General features: G+C 46.1%; 1 protein-coding gene across 5 annotated transcripts in view; it reads left to right on the forward strand.

Annotated features, from left to right (window-relative positions):
* PRKAG2 (protein kinase AMP-activated non-catalytic subunit gamma 2) overlaps positions 1–16,303 on the forward strand; it is a 208,647-nt gene that overhangs the window by 95,588 nt on the left and 96,756 nt on the right. The window contains exon 1 of one of the 5 annotated variants that reach the window (XM_082192437.1): positions 2,827–3,399. The exons of the other annotated variants lie outside the window; for them this stretch is intronic. Coding sequence (XP_082048563.1) covers positions 3,306–3,399 — 94 coding nt within the window. The 5' untranslated portion in view covers positions 2,827–3,305. Of the gene's footprint in view, positions 1–2,826; positions 3,400–16,303 lie in introns of those variants that run through there. 5 annotated transcript variants of the gene reach the window in all.

Here is a 16,303-nt window from a genome sequence, read left to right on the forward strand (position 1 = left end):
TGCATTACCGCCTTAGAATGCAGTGAGATGCGTTTCACAGTTTTTTCTCCCCTAGCTGTTCACATCAGCGTGGCATCAGTCAGATTCTGTTGGGCAAGATGGCTTTATCCGATTGCAAGGTATTTATACCGTGGCTGCTTCCAAGCCTCTCTCATGGTTTACTTCTCCAGGCTTACTCAGTAGCAAACCCCACTGGGTTTCTTAGTGCACAAGATTGCAGGCAGTCTAGGTTGACCTTTGGCATATGATTTGAGTTAAATCTGTTGAGGGTTTGGACTGCATGGTCTCTCAGATGCTTCTTAGCTATCGCAGTTTTGTGATGCTTTCAGATCAGCTCATAAGAAAGAAAGAAAATGCTTGAAATAGAGATGGATATTTTCTTCCCAGGCTTTGAAGGATGGTTTGGGCCTTTGCTGCCCTTGAAAACTAAATCCAGAGTCAGGGCAAATGTGCAACTCTGTCTGCCAAAATAAAATAAAATAAAATGTGCACCTCTTGCCAAAACCACTTAGACCGACCTTTGAGCAACCTCTCCTAGGTTCACACACTGCAGTAACAGTGGGGTGGAAAATCGGAATGACCAAATACCCACACCAACACCTTTATAATCCTGTTAGAAGGAACAGCCCTCTTATTCCCAAGCTTTGGCTGACCCTAGCCTGTTCGTTCTCATGGCCCTAGTAGTCTGCTTGTTTCAAACATTTCGGCCAGGGGTGTAGCCCTGGGCACATATTTTTGAGGGGGCATGATGCAGGCACCCCTACGCAGGCCCCTCCAGCGTGCCCGGGCCCAGAATTCCTCTCTCAGCACCAGAGGCAGCAGTGTGCCCCTTCTTGGCTCTGGTGTGGGGCAGAGTCAGCGGTGAAGGCCAGGGTGCTGTGATGGACTCATTCACCCTCCACCCCTTCCCCCCCCCAGTGCCTGTGCACACTTGCCCAGGTGCCGTGAGCTCACGCAGTGCCGCTGCTTTCAACCATTTGCGTTAGGAAGTGTACACTTTCTCTGTTCTGACAAATATTCTGCAGTTTTGAAAGGTTCAGCCTGCCATGTTGATTCAAAATATTGTCCAGTTGTATCCAAACATAAAGTCTGCTCCTTGATCTCAGGAACAATCATGCAAAAATTGGTTATGATCTTTTAAGAGGGGTCCAGATGCACAGCAAACAGCAAACTTTCATATACATACACATACACATATACATATATGTGTGTGTGTGAGAGAGAGAGAGAGAGGGAGAGAAAGTTTGCTGCTTGGATATGTATATTCTTTGGCGATCACTCGTAGCCGAGTAAGATTGTCTTCCATAAACATGGTTTTAACAAATGAGTCCGTAAGTGACTGTGGAGGCCAATTCTGGATCCACACGTCCTTCCACAGTGGGGACATTGGTTCCCGGGTGGGAGCTGATCACGGTGTGGATTTGCCAAGCGTGCCTTCCTCTTAGCATGTTTCTCCCTTGTGTCCTCTATCCACACAACAGTGTCTGGATGTCTATTACATACTTATCTACATAGGTGACGTACCCTTTTAATATGTAAGCAAAACCGGTATTTAAATATCTGGCGCCTTCAGTCTTCCCTCACTCAAATACCACATACGTTTTGTTGTTGTTTGTTCATCCAGGACATAGCCCAGCTACAAATAAGCATTTTTAAGTTGAACTGACTTCAGTGGGGAATACGCAGACTGGAATTACATGTCTGAGCCACTGGGCAGCAACGACCAAAAGCTCTGCACCACCTTCACCTGTCTGTTAAATTTAGTAAGGCAAACACAGGATGTGAGGTCGCCATATTGCAAGTTTCCTCCACCTCCCATATAGCAGGCAATGAAGTGGAGCTTGGGGAGACAAAGGTGTCTGTTGATGTGCCTTAACTATTACATACCCATCAACTGCACCACCCTGATCTCGGGTTGTACTTTCTTCAGGCATGGTGCCCCAAAATACGCATGTTGGGGTGTCGGCCAAGATTGCTGCTCTGGAAAAAAGCTTACAGTGGGGTCCAACAAATTTGTCTTTCCATCTCAGTGCTTCCCTCCCCAAATTTGTACTGTAACGTTGGCCTGTCTAACAGACTTATTGAAAGAATTCCTGAAGAAAATCATGCGGCACACTTTGAATACTACTCAAAACATATATGGAGACATTAGGATGTCTTTGTAAACTGCACAGCTCCTTAATGATGTAACTAATATGCAATTTTTATATATATAAAAAACAGCACTTGAAAGCACCCTTAATATAGAGTAATTGTGGAAGGAGTTTTATATTTTACCTCTGCATTACAAGGTCGCTTTTAAAAGCCTGAACGTTGTGAGGAGTGTGTCACATTATGGGAACCTTGATATTTAAGCCATTTGTCCTTAAACCTCCATTTAAAAAGATTGGACTGTGCCGTTGCAAATACATCGAGTGCGGTTTTGCACGTGCATGTGGAGACTCGGTCCAGGGTGCTTCAGCCGTTCAAGTTTCCAAGAAGCGACTTAACTTGCCTGTCACGAAACTGACAGCACCTCATTCTCCGTGAGCTGGCTTGTTGCTTCTGTCCTGGAGGGGGCTGAACACGGCTGAGGTTATCAGCAGGCAGCCCTACTAAAGAGACCTAGGCGACATGAATCAAAATAGTTGAGTGATGTCATAATGGGAATGTGCTCTGGCCAATTGGTGCCAGGAATTGTCTGCTCTGGGGTGGTTTCCTTTTACAGTCTTTTTTAAAGAGACATCACGCCAAACTGCACATGGCAATTACCTCCCAGGGACTTCGTGTCTACTTAGCATGTTCGGTGTTTTATTTAAAAAGAGGCAAACGGCTTATCATCCAGCCACAACCCCTCTCTGCCGAAGCCGATCTGCTGGGGGAAATCCCAGCCTCCGAGCTTCTTTTCTCCTTTTTTCCTCCTTAAGGAGAGAAGTGCCGCTGTTGCAAGCTGGACTGGGGTGTTCAGCTGCTCCTGATATCAACAGATGTTGGCAGTGCACAGCTATTTACTGTGCATTGGGAAGATATAATTCTCCAGCTCCTCTGACTGCAGCTTCCCATTGAAAGTTGCGGAAAGTTCGCGGGCTCAAGCAGAAGGTTTTAAACTTGTTTTGATTAGCACACCTGCTGCTTCATTGGGTTTATCAACCCCCCCCTTTTCTCTGGATTTATTTTATTTTTTGCTTGCTTGCTTGCTTCTCGGACTCTTGGTTGACAAGTTCAGTTGACGCGTTCTCCCTGCTTCGCTCCACCTGTGGGACGCATTTGCTTCTGGAGAGACGGGTATGACTGACGGCTGGTGGTGTCTGTGCCTGTTGTAGCCCATGAAGCGATTTGGCAGCCTGAGAGGAAGCAAGAAGCGAAAGGATCAAGGCAGGAGCTCCGAAAGGCGCAAATCTGAACCCCATGGCCTTCTAGGTAGGCAAATGCTGTCTCTTGCACCTTAAAAACCTTGGATGAACCCCACGAGTTGGCAGCAGCCAGGAGCTGTGGAGAGAGCAGCTTAATTCCATATTGATTCAGCGGTTTGAGTTTTTGGGGGGCGGCTGTTTAAATGCAGGTGCCTGGAAGAGATTTAAGCTGCTTTCTACATGCCAATAAGAGCAGTTCCTCTCTCAAAAGCAAACTAGCTTAGCCTCTCTCATCTACTCCCCACCCCCAAATTTTGCTTTGTGGAATTTCAGATAAGAATGTTGAAAGGTGAATTTTCTACCTTGTTGATAATTCTAAACTTTGGTTTGGAATTATTCGCAGGCAAAATACCAGGAGATTTCACAAGTGTCCTTTTCAGTTCTTGGAAAGCCAAGGCACATTATGAGGCACTCATCCTTCTCTGTACACCAGTGCTATAGGAGAAGTTCAAGAGCTGTCCAATGATTGCTTAGTTATTTGTGCTTGACTTATCCCTTCGAAAGCCTCTTCTCGGTTTTCACTCTGTTTTATAGGATGACTTCATTGCAGGTACCCTGATATTATAGACACACAGAACTACACCAGGAACCGCAACAACATGTAGCAGCATAATGATAGGCTTACAAGATAGGTTTGTACTCCTATACTTATTGTCAGTTGCAGTTCTGCTGAAAATGCTGCCTCCTCCTACTCATTATTACTGTTCTGGTTTAACTATTCTACATTGCCTAAAAATTACAATTGCCGTAGAGAGATGAAAATGGCATCTGCAGGCGTGCAATCCCATAGCCACAGCACAAAAGGAAAATTCAATGAGGAGGGAAAAGGAAAGAAAGCACTGGAGCAGCTGCTCCTTTCTGACTGATGGTTGGTGCATTTACTTCCCCTCTCATGGTGATCATTTCTACACCATGGAATTGCCCCCTGCATTTAGGATTCCTTTGTAAAACTAGTGAATTTCTAGATGTATCTTACTGGAGGCATTCTAGTGTGATTCCAGCTTTCCAGCACTAAGGATGCTATACCAATGTGTCTGCTGAGGATATCTTTGATGCTGCAGTAGATACGCCTTGCCTTTCCTCTGATCCAGCCCCTGTTCAAAAAGATTGTCCTTAAGCCGTTTGAAACATTACCCAACTCCACTTCGCCTTCGTTTTGTAGAGCAAGTTCTAAGCAGTCAGGGTAATATTGCTAGCTCCTAATAATCTTTGGCTGCTTCTGTTGCTGCTTCCTGATGCATATCACAGCCCAGCGGCACCTTTTTGTTGTTGTTGTTTAGTCGTTTAGTCGTGTCCGACTCTTCATGACCCCATGGACCAGAGCACGCCAGGCCCTCCTGTCTTCCACTGCCTCCCGCAGTTTGGTCAAACTCATGCTGGTAGCTTCGAGAACACTATCCAACCATCTCGTCCTCTGTCGTCCCCTTCTCCTTGTGCCCTCCATCTTTCCCAACACCAGGGTCTTTTCCAGGGAGTCTTCTCTTCTCATGAGGTGGCCAAAGTACTGGAGCCTCGGCTTCAGGATCTGTCCTTCCACTGAGCACTCAGGGCTGATTTCCTTCAGAATGGAGAGGTTTGATCTTGCAGTCCATGGGACTCTCAAGAGTCTCCTCCAGCACCATCATTCAAAAGCATACACTCTTCAGCGATCAGCCTTCTTTATGGTCCAGCTCTCACTTCCATGCATCACTACTGGGAAAACCATAGCTTTTACTATACGGACCTTCGTAGGCAAGGTGATGTCTCTGCTTTTTAATATGCTGTCTAGGTTTGTCATTGCTTTTCTCCCAAGAAGCAGGCGTCTTTTAATTTTGTGGCTGCTGTCACCATCTGCAGTGATCATGGAGCCCAGGAAAGTTAAATCTCTCACTGCCCTTTTAGCAACCCATTTATTACTGAGGAATTCCATCAAGGATATATCTCTGGTGTGCTCTCTGAATCTGCTGCCTCTGCAGCATCCTAAATGAAGGGTCGCAGGTGCCTTTTGGCGCTAACCTTGGCTACAGGTCACAAGGCTGATGGAGAGGAACTGAAGAGCAGGCTCGTGTCATTGCATTTCCTAGAGAGTAGCTGCTGAGTTCCCAAAGGAAATCCCAGTTCCGTTTTTCAGAAGCAAGGTTCAGCTTCGCACATACACCTGTGAAAAGCTGCTACATAACTGTTTTTGTAATAATACAACTGGGATTTCCTTTGGGAACTCAGCAGCTACTCTCTAGGAAATGCAATGACACGAGCCTGCTCTTCAGTTCCTCTCCATCAGCCTTGTGACCTGTAGCCAAGGTTAGCGCCAAAAGGCACCTGCGACCCTTCATTTAGTTCCTTCATTGGAAGCTTATGGTTTGTTTGTTTTTAATGCCAAGGAAATGAGGAGCAGAATACTATGCCGTTAACTCCTTGCCACCCCACTCGGCTGTTTAACTCGCCTTGGCTCCTTGTCAACTGGTGCTCTCTGTCACTCCTCCATGAAACTGACTGGCAGTAGATCTAGATCCAGAGCAGATGACAGAATCAACTTGATCAAGCCAAGCTTCCAGTAGAATTCACTGCCACTAGAATAGGGCGGTGGCTGCTGGCTTTTAAAAGTGGATTAAACAAAGCTATACAGGATGCTTCTTATCAATGGCTATAAGTGATCTCCATGTTGAGAGTTGGGCCACATACACACCATACATTTAAAGCACATTTGACACACATGTAAAGAGCATGGCTTTCCCCCAAAGAATCTGGGAACTGTAGTTTGTTGTGGGTGCTGGGAATTATAGCTCTGTAAGGCATGAACTAAGTTTCCGATTTTGGCGGCGGGTGGGAGGGTGGAGAACCATGTCTTTTAAATGTTTGGTGTAGATTCTTTTACTGAATACCAGTTGCGGGGAAACAATAGTCTTCTTACAATTCCTATGATGAATTGGATTCACTGTGACCATTTTCAGGCCATGTTTGGCTTCCTACAGGATCCTTACTAAAGAATAGCATTTCACAGGGCACATCGACTCTACAGTTCTATATTGGATTTGTCTTGATTTCTGCACCCACTTACCTGCTAAGAAACTTTCGCCAGATGTCTGCTATGGAACCCTGGGAATATTGCAAAGGATTCTGTGGGCAGGTGAATATCCTAGGAATGTGTTCTTTTGGACCTTTGCCATCATCCCATGAGGACTAAGCTGGACAAGATGTTGAGGGTCCCTACTTGGCTTGCCCACCTCTTTAAATTTCCTTACCACCACCTTGCCCCCCAAAGTTGGACCGAGGCTGTGTTTTTCTGGAGTAAATTACCCCTCCAAAGCGAATTGAATGCAGATAATAGGGAAGATAGCAGCTTGAGGAGCACTGGTTATATCTGGGACATGATCTTTAGGATCCTCCCAAGGTTTGTCTTTATCATAGAATTGTAGAGTTGAAAGGGACCTCAAGGGTCATCTAGTCCAACCCCCTGCAATGCAGGGATCTTTTGCCCAACATGGGGCTCAAACCCACAACCCAAAATTAAGCATCTCATGCTCTGCTGAAGGAGCTGTCCCACAGATTCCCAAAGAGATCAGATCGTAAACCTGCAACGTCATGTCTTATTGGGTGTTGAGTGTTACCCCAGAATGCTGCTTGGTCTCACACTGCAGGGGAAAATAGTACAGTGGTACCTCGGGTTAAGTACTTAATTCATTCCGGAGGTCCGTTCTTAACCTGAAACTGTTCTTAACCTGAAGCACCACTTTAGCTAATGGGGCCTCCTGCTGCTGCCGCGCCGCCGGAGCCCGATTTCTGTTCTCATCCTGAAGCAAAGTTCTTAACCCAAGGTACTATTTCTGGGTTAGTGGAGCCTTTAACCTGAAGCGTATGTAACCTGAAGTACCACTGTACTGACTGGCAGGCTCAAAGGATCTTCTCTACCATTACTGATCGTCTCATGAAAGAATGCCTGGTGAGCTTCAAAGGAACCCTGTGGGTCCCCCAGAAGAAATCCACTGAACTGTCTGCTACTTAACTTTATAAGACAGTGGTGTCCAAACTTTTTTCAAAGCGGGCCAGATTTGATGAAGTGAAGGGCCGTGAAGGCTGACCAAAGGGCCAACCAAAGTTGTTAGCCTTTTTTAAGGATTGAAGTTGTTGAGTTTTTTTATGATTTTACCCCAAAGGCCCACAAAATGGACATGCCTATTATAAGAGTTGCCCCTGGCTCCCCTTCGACTCTCAACATCGCCAGTTGTGTTTAAACAGGTCAGGTCCCTGTTGCTGTTTATAAATGAGATTTCTTCTTCTTCTTCTTCTTCTTCCAAGCAAGATGAGACTAATATCCTTGCCCTTTAAAGGACACCATCTGTTCGGGGATAGGTTGAATGACACATACGAAGAACGCAAGGTTAAAACGAGTTCCCCTCTGACGAACCTGGTGCGGGAGGCGGCTCTCCTCTGAGCCCTGCAGCTGTGAAAACATCTGGCTCAGCACAACAGCAACTGGGGGAAGGCCCACTCCAGCAAAGATCCAGCCTCATCCACGCCCATCTGGAGCCTGTTTTAGTAGTGGTTCTTTGGAAGGCAACCCAGAGCTCGAATGGTCTGGTCAAGCCCAGCTTGCTCCTATGACTGGGCTTGTGCCAAGCTCAACCCAGATTGGCTAATTGCACTCACTGCAGCTCCCGCAGGATCAGTAGTTAACTGCATGGGTCTTCGCAATTGTAGTAGCACCATGCACTCCCACAATTGGGTATCTAGCTAATAATGCCAGCTTCTTACCAGGGTAGAGAAATGTGGGTGGGGTAAACTGATGGAATAAGCGCAGCTTGCGGACCTAACATAGAATAAGAGACCAAGAAGAACATACGTTTAAAGAAGATTGGAAAATGTTTATTGAATATATGGAGGGAAATTGTGTTTATGTAAAAACGTGGGCAGCATTAAGATCAATCCAACAGTGTAAATAAGTTTTGATGGATGTAATAATGGAATACTGAATGGTTTAGTTTATATAAAATATGAAGGTATTTATGTTGTGCAAAATTGAGAGGAAGGGAAGTCATTGATATTTTAAGGTTGTCTAAGTTAATATTCTATGTAAAACAGAAATTGCATTTTAAAAAAATTTAAGAAGAAAGAAATGTGGGTGGATGCAGGAACCTCTTGCTTTTGCACGGCTGGAACATGGCCTTCTGTACAAAACTAAGAGTCACATCTGTTGTTTTGCCTGCTTTCGTCAAGTGGCCCCCAGATGATTGCACATTAGGAAATGTGGCCCTTGGAATAGGGATTATAATCCTATCCTGGATTAGCAGGGTCAAACAGAACTATGATGCATAATGATAAAATATACAGTGGTACCTCGGGTTAAGAACTTAATTAGTTCTGGAGGTCCGTTCTTAACCTGAAACTGTTCTTAACCTGAAGCACCACTTTAGCTAATGGGGCCTCCTGCTGCCGCCGCGCCGCCAGAGCACGATTTCTGTTCTCATCCTGAAGCAAAGTTCTTAACCCGAGGTACTATTTCTGGGTTAGCGGAGTCTGTAACCTGAAGCATCTGTAACCCGAGGTACCACTGTATAGGAAAATTCAGGTTGCAGTCAACTTGCAGTTTCTTCTTTCATTGCACAGCATTTAGGTTTGTTTTTGTCCTTTGAACCGAGTCTGCACAACTATTCCTTAATCTTTGAAGTCAGAATCTGTTACTGGGTGAAGAAACCAGAGTGTTCAGCTTTTATTTGTAGGGAGGGGAACAAGTTTCTAGTTCACTTGGCTGCAAAGAGAGGCAGTGTGTGGTGTACTGGTTAGAGGGCCAGACTAAGGTTAGGGAAACCAGGTTCCAGGTCACCACTCAGCCATGAATCTCCATGGACAACCTTAGGCCGGTGGATCTCTCTCGGTCTTACATAGTTCACAGGGTTCTTGTGAGGATAAAATGGGTGAAATGAAGGAACAGAAGTGTAGATGTGTAATAATAATCGAGTTAAAAATATATATGTTAAAAAATTGTCCAGTAGCACTTTAGAGACCAACTAAGCAGGGGTGGTGCTGTGGGTTAAACCACAGAGCCTAGGACTTGCCGATCGGAAGGTCGGCGGTTCGAATCCCCGCGACGGGGTGAGCTCCCGTTGCTCAGTCCCTGCTCCTGCCAACCTAGCAGTTCAAAAGCACGTCAAAGTGCAAGTAGATAAATAGGTACCGCTCCGGTGGGAAGGTAAACGGCGTTTCCGTGCGCTGCTCTGGTTCGCCAGAAGCGGCTTAGTCATGCGGTCACGACTGGACCTAATGGTCAGGGGTCCCTTTACCTTTACCTAAGTTTGTTCTGGGTATAAGCTTTCGTGTGCATGCACACTTCAGATAACTGAGTGTACATTTTGAGCATCAACAGTGTCTAGAGAAATCTTTGAAGCTAGTGGGGGAGCTCTGTAGGATTAAGAAATGAGTCTTCTGGGCACTCCATAGCTCCTTGCCCTCCCTCCAACTAGAGAAAAGGTGCCAATTAAACTGGGGAAACAGCTTGCAGAATCCAGCTTTCTGTAGTATATATTTTGGTTTACCTTGTGTGCAGCTGTCCGGCTTCAGCTGTATCCTGCTTTTCCGGCCCTTTGCCTGTGCTACTTTCCCCTGAAAGGCTTATCTGTGTGTACTTGGGGCATTCTCAGCCTGCACATTATTTTGCAGAAATCCCAACTTACCCCAGGGATGGGGTTGTGCCCGAGGAGCCTGGCTCTCCATCAGCAGTGCCCAGAATTGTGGTGGTGGTGGGGGGAACCACTACAGCCTCCATGCTGAGACACAAACACAGTTGCATTCAAAGATTTGCTCGTCCGTGCATTCGGGGCTCAGCGGTACAACTCGCAGCAACGCCTGCGGAGCTCTTTCATTTATTAGCCGTCCCCTCGCTCAGCCTGCTGAGTTGACGGCAATTTCAGGAAATGTGTGCTAGTGGCCGATCAGTGCCAATTAATCTTGCATTGCACACAACACTGGGGCCTGGATGCTGGGAGGCTTCTCAGCAGCTGGTTACAGTTTGAAAGGAGAAGGTGTGATGGATTGCCGTGTGGTGTGCGAAACCTCCTTTTCCCCCGGGGTTTGCTTCTAGGGATATCGCATATTTCCCTCCCTCCCTGGACGCCGTTACTGCACTTCTCTGAAGGTGCTTTGAATGTCAGGAGTATTTCTAGAACTGCAAAATGCCTGCCTAATCTTCAGGCCCTAATTTAGGACTTTTATCAGTCAAAGAGGACCCTGGGGGTGAACCTCGATTCCTACTAAAATTACTTGCCAAAAGGCTTTTGGGTCCATTGCTGAGTGAAAAGCCAGATATGGCCCTCAAGTCCCCTTTATATGGCCCCTGGGACTCTCCTTGCACCACACTCCTCCTTGGCCCTTCTCCACACTCTCCTCCAGTTCTTTTGCCTGGCTGGAATGTGTCCTTGGATAGTAGTAACATCTCTTACTTCCTTGAATGGAGAAGGGTCCTTGTAGAAAGCTTTGCAAGAAAGAATGGCGAGTGATGATTGACTTTCAGCCCTGCCAGGTTAGGAACAGCTTTGGATGACCTAGTTATGGGGAGACAGGCTGAGCTATTAAAACCACTCATCATATTAGAGTAAGCAGATGCAAAGGGGTTTCTGTCGCCTTGTGTAGAAGAGGGAGTTTGGGCAGGTGGATGACAGGGCACCAAAATTCCTGCCGCCATACATCTATGGAAAATACAGAAACTCTGTTGTCATTTGCAGCCAGTCATCCTGCATGTGTTCCGTCTTTAAAATAAAGCATTGTCATTGCACAACAAAGTTAACTCAAAACGTTGCACCAAATCATGCCATCTTGGGCATTAATTTAGTGGGAAGGTGGGCTGTAAGTATTATAGAGGAAGAATAAAGGAAAACCCTGAAAGCTGTGACCTGAATAATTATGCAAGTTTTTGTGGATTCTGCATCCCTTTTCCGCTTCGGTTTGCCTTGGAAAGGGCAAGAGGTTTGTTGAGACTTAAGAGAAAAAGGTCATGATTTGTAAGCATAATGATTCCTAGGGAGTCCCTTGGATACTATGCTCTGGGGTGTGGATCCATAATGTCCACAGATAGCCCTAGGGACCAGAGATCACATTTACAGGCCCATTTGATGGTTGTGGATCAAAGCTCTGTACAGTGAAAGACCAAAGGATGCTTCATTGCATTTCAAATTAGATTTGAAATTAGTACATTTAAAAGATGCACAGTTCTATTTCTACACACACACACACACACACACACACACACAGAGAGAGAGAGAGAGAGAGAGAGAGAGGTACCTCGGGTTAAGTACTTAATTCATTCTGGAGGTCTGTTCTTAACCTGAAACTGTTCTTAACCTGAAGCACCACTTTACCTAATGGGGCCTCCTGCTGCTGCCGCACCACCGGAGCATGATTTCTTTTCTCATCCTGAAGCAAAGTTCTTAACCCAAGGTACTATTTCTGGGTTAGCGGAGTCTGTAACCTGAAGCGTATGTAACCTGAAGCGTATGTAACCCAAGGTACCACTGTGTGTGTGTGTATACACACACACACACACACACACACACACATATATATATATATATATAGTCCAAGGATGACTGACAGCGGGGTGGAACTGCTGGAACTCCAGATGTTAAAAAGATGCATTTCAGATTAACTAACCTTCCTTTGGGAGCATGTTTCATTTAGCAACTCCCATCAGGTTCATAAACCACCATAGGACTTCCTATGGTGGTTTATCCACATGGTGGAATTTCCAGCTGGAGTTTGTTCCTCTTTTTCCTGTTGCAGTCCAACAGAACCCATGTATATTCTGCATTGGGGGCCCTGGAAGGGGACCACAGCTTTGTGGTAGAGCCCAGGCACAGCTCCTGGCATCTCCTGTTGATAAAAAGGGCCTCCAATAGGCAATGGCGTGAAGGATTCTCTGCTGGGGACCTTGGAAGAGCCATTGCCTGTCAATATGCATAATATCAGGGTAGAGCAATGATGGAGAACCTGTGGCCCTCCAGATGTAGCTGGACTACAACTCCCATCATCCTTGACCGTTGGCCATGCTGGCTGTGCAGTCCAACAGTATCTGGAGCTGCCACAAGTTCCCCATCCCTGGGCTAGAAGGGCAAATAATCTTGCCTGTGTTCCTGGATATATTGGGATAGTTGGCGATTTGATTTCTATTCTGCTTTGCTTCCATTCAACTCAGGGTGGTGTATGTACATTCCCTGCCTGTCTCCCATCTGACCTGCGTGGCTTTGGTGAGGCTGTTGCATTGCACATCCGATGCCCATGATGATGGAGAACGTTGCATTTTTGAACTTGTAAAATGTTTACTTTCCTCTCCACTTTTTTTAGAAAAATTATGTTCATTTCAGGCCAGTTTCTGCTGGTGGCTTCAGTTTTCCCGCAAACAGTGGGTTGATTGATTGATTATTTATTTGATTTTTTTTATACCGCCTTTCATCATACAATCTCAGGGTGGTTAACAGAATGGATGAGGAGGTAAATGTGTGCTCTCCCCACACCATTTAACGGGGGGAGGCTCATACGACTGTAGGTTCTTCTATGCCTAAAAATAAAAATGAAACAATATTCCCTGCACTGGGAAATCTAGTGTGTCAGAAGTTGGGTTACGAGCAAAGCTTATCGAAACAGCCTTGAGGTTTCGGGTTTTTAAAAAAATTGAAAACACCAGTCAAGCACTTTATGAAATAAATAACTTCTCCTGCATAGTATGTGCAAGGAATTTTAGACAATTTTAAAAAAATTCATACCCCTCCCCCCGCTCCTCGCATGAGCAATCGGAAATAATTACAGGGCAGGCAGAAGGCATCTCCTCATATGTGAGAACTAGCTGTATGCCTTGGCAGAGTACAAACCCGACTCCCAACTGAGCAAAATTTAGATGTCCTCAACTCCCTTCCTTTTTTACTGCTCTTGTTCGTCTACTCGACTGAAGTATTGCAGCAGGGGCTGGGTTTGTATCTGCCAGCTGTTGCTATAGCAACGCTTCTCTTGCCCAAGTCTTGCAGCTAAAAATAGATCACCTTGAACCCGGGGAAAGAAATCAGGGGAAATCAAAAGGTGCCAGCGTGATTGACTTCCGCGGTGGCGCTTGCAAAGCAGCTCTGCCTTTGAAATCCAACAAACGAAAGCCTTCCACAATGCGAGGAGGCATGAGCAGCCTATTTAAGCAACAAATCGGAAACGGTAGGGTTGTGTTTGAAGTCCTGCTCCGTGGTGTAAATTACACCCCGCGCCTTACAACCCAGGGTGTGTGCTGCTCTCCCAGGCTGCTGTCACTGAGGGGCACCCCAAAAGAGAAACCACTGGCTGCTGCCCAGAAGCGAGGGGTATGTTGTGTGTGTTTCCCAGCTGGTGCATGGGGCAACATCCATATTGAAACTGAAATACTTTATTGTCACTTGTACAGCTTGTATACAGCGAGATTACACAAGCACCCTCCACACAGCTCTCTTAGTCTTAATTCCCCTCGTTTACTGACGCACACCCACCAAACCCGAAAGTCAGTTGCCCTGTTGTTATCTTTTCATTCAGCAGCCTAACAGCCCATGGATAGAAGCTGTTCTTTACCCTGTTGGTGCGACTAATCAGGCTTCTATATCTTCTGCCTGAGGGCAGGAGATCAAGAAAGTGCCGGCCAGGGTGTGAATCATCCCTGAGAATTTTCCTCACTCTCCTGAGGCAACGTTCTTCCGCTATTTCATCCAGCGGATTCACGGGACAGCCCATAATATCTTGTGCTGTATTCATCACCCTCTGTAGGCACTTCCTATCAGTTGATGTCAAACCAGCGTACCACACCATGATGCAGTATGAAAGGACAATTTCTATTGTGGACCGGTAGAAGGAGATCATCAAATGTGGATTGGCATAGTTCTTATGCAATACTCTGAGCAATACATGTGCAAAAGCCTCTTTTGCGGGGCCTGATCTGGCCTCAATGGTTTGAAACCCATTCACATCCGTGGAATAGCTCTGGCACTGCTTTCCCTTGCTTGATTCTTTGAGACCCCCAGGAGGGGAATTGAGAGGAAGTGGACGAACATGAGAATCTGTGCAGTGCCAGAGTGCAGACTGTCAGGGTATCACATGCATCTGATTCAGAGGGAGACAGAGAGAATTGTGGGAATCTGATACACAGCCGTACCTTGGAAGTCGAATGGAATCCCTTCCAGAAGTCTGTTCGACTTCCAAAATGTTTGGAAACCAAAGCGTTGCTTCTGATTGGCTGCAGGAAGCTCCTGCAGCCAAGCGGAAGCCGTGGAAGCCCTGTCGGACGTTCAGCTTCCAAAAATAGTTCACAAACCGGAACAGTCACTTCCGGGTTTGCGGCATCCGGGAGCCAAAATGTTCGAGAACTAAACTGTTCAGAAACCAAGGTACGACTGTGTACATGAGACTGGGGCAAGGAGCCTGGAGCCCTCTAGACATTTCTGTACTACGACTCTGCTTATCCTTGAACGTTGGTCAAACTGGCTGGGGCTGGTGGGAGTTGTAGCCTAACAAGGAGGGCTGCAGGTTCTCCCCACCAAACTGCTTTAAGATTACCGTCGTTCCTGGATTTGAGAAACTTATTTTTAAGTAGCAAGGTGCTAGCATCTGGTAGGCTTTTCTTTAATGGCTGAAGTGTTTGACCAATGCTTAGGGGAAACTTGGCATCCAGTTGGCCAGTGTGAGAATAGGATGCTGGATTAAATGGGCTTCTGGCCTGATCCAGCAAAGTTCTTATTATGGACAGCCAGGGAAGATTTGGGAGAAATGACTTGTGGCAGGAGAAAAGGAGGTGTCCTTGCGAAGGTTTTCCTTGCACTGGAATGTAAGGCTGGACCAGAGAGACAAGCAGGAGGTTTATATGGGAATGGAGAGCAAAGCCAGGCAGAGGCAAGAACTCAGAGGTGCAAAGAGTCATAAGCTGCAAATTAATAATAATAATAATAATAATAATAATAATAATAATAATACCACCCATCTGACTGGGTTGCTGCAACCACTCTGGGCGGCTTTCAATAAAATATAAAAACATAGCAAAACATCACACATTAAAAACTTCCCTAAACAGGGCTGCTTTCAGGTGTCTTCTAAAAGTCAGATAGCTGTTTATTTCCTTGACATCTGATAGGAGTGGGTTCCACAGGGAGGGTGCCACCACCGAGAAGGCCCTCTACCTGGTCCCCTGTAACTTCACTTCTCACAGTGAGGGAACTGCCAGAAGGCCCGCAGAGCTGGATCTCAGTGTCCGGACTGAGCAATGCGGGTGGAGATGCTCCTTCAGATATACAGGGCCGAGGCCATTTAGGGCTTTAAAGGTCAGCTTCAACACTTTGAATTGGGCTTGGAAACCTACTGGGAGCCGATGTAAATCCTTTAGGACTGGTTTTATATGGTACCTGCGGCCACTCCCAGTCGCCAGTCTAGCTGCCTCCTTCTGAAATAGTTGAGGTTTCCAAGTCACCTTCAAAGGTAGCCCCACGTAGAGTGCATTGCAGTAGTCCAAGCGGGAGATAATCAAGGGAGCCATTTTTCTTCAACAAAGACTTCTTTGAGGACTGTGCAAAGCTTTCTAATAGGTTTCTGTACATGTCAGCAGCACATCCAGAATAAGAAACTGCTGTGTGGCAGTGTGTGAACTGGAATTAGCGATGAGATAATCTCGCTGAACTGTCAGAGATAATGTAAAGGCCTCGTTGCATTCCCTCGCATTCCTTCAGGCAAGAAGAGGCTCCCTGTGTGTGTGTGTGTGTAGGAGCACGAATTAAGGTCCTAGGGTGGTGTGGTTATAATTCTTTAGGGTGATACTATGGGTTCCTAATAGCCAAGTCCTTTAGGAATGGAGGATCAGTGGTGCTTAACAGAGATGATACTCCTTGCATCATAATGGCATAATAGAGCAGGGCCCCTCCAGACTGGTGTTTTGTCGTGGTTATGTTCTGCAA

Source organism: Podarcis vaucheri (assembly GCF_965113315.1).
Source record: "Podarcis vaucheri genome assembly, chromosome: 12".
Taxonomy (NCBI): domain Eukaryota; kingdom Metazoa; phylum Chordata; class Lepidosauria; order Squamata; family Lacertidae; genus Podarcis; species Podarcis vaucheri.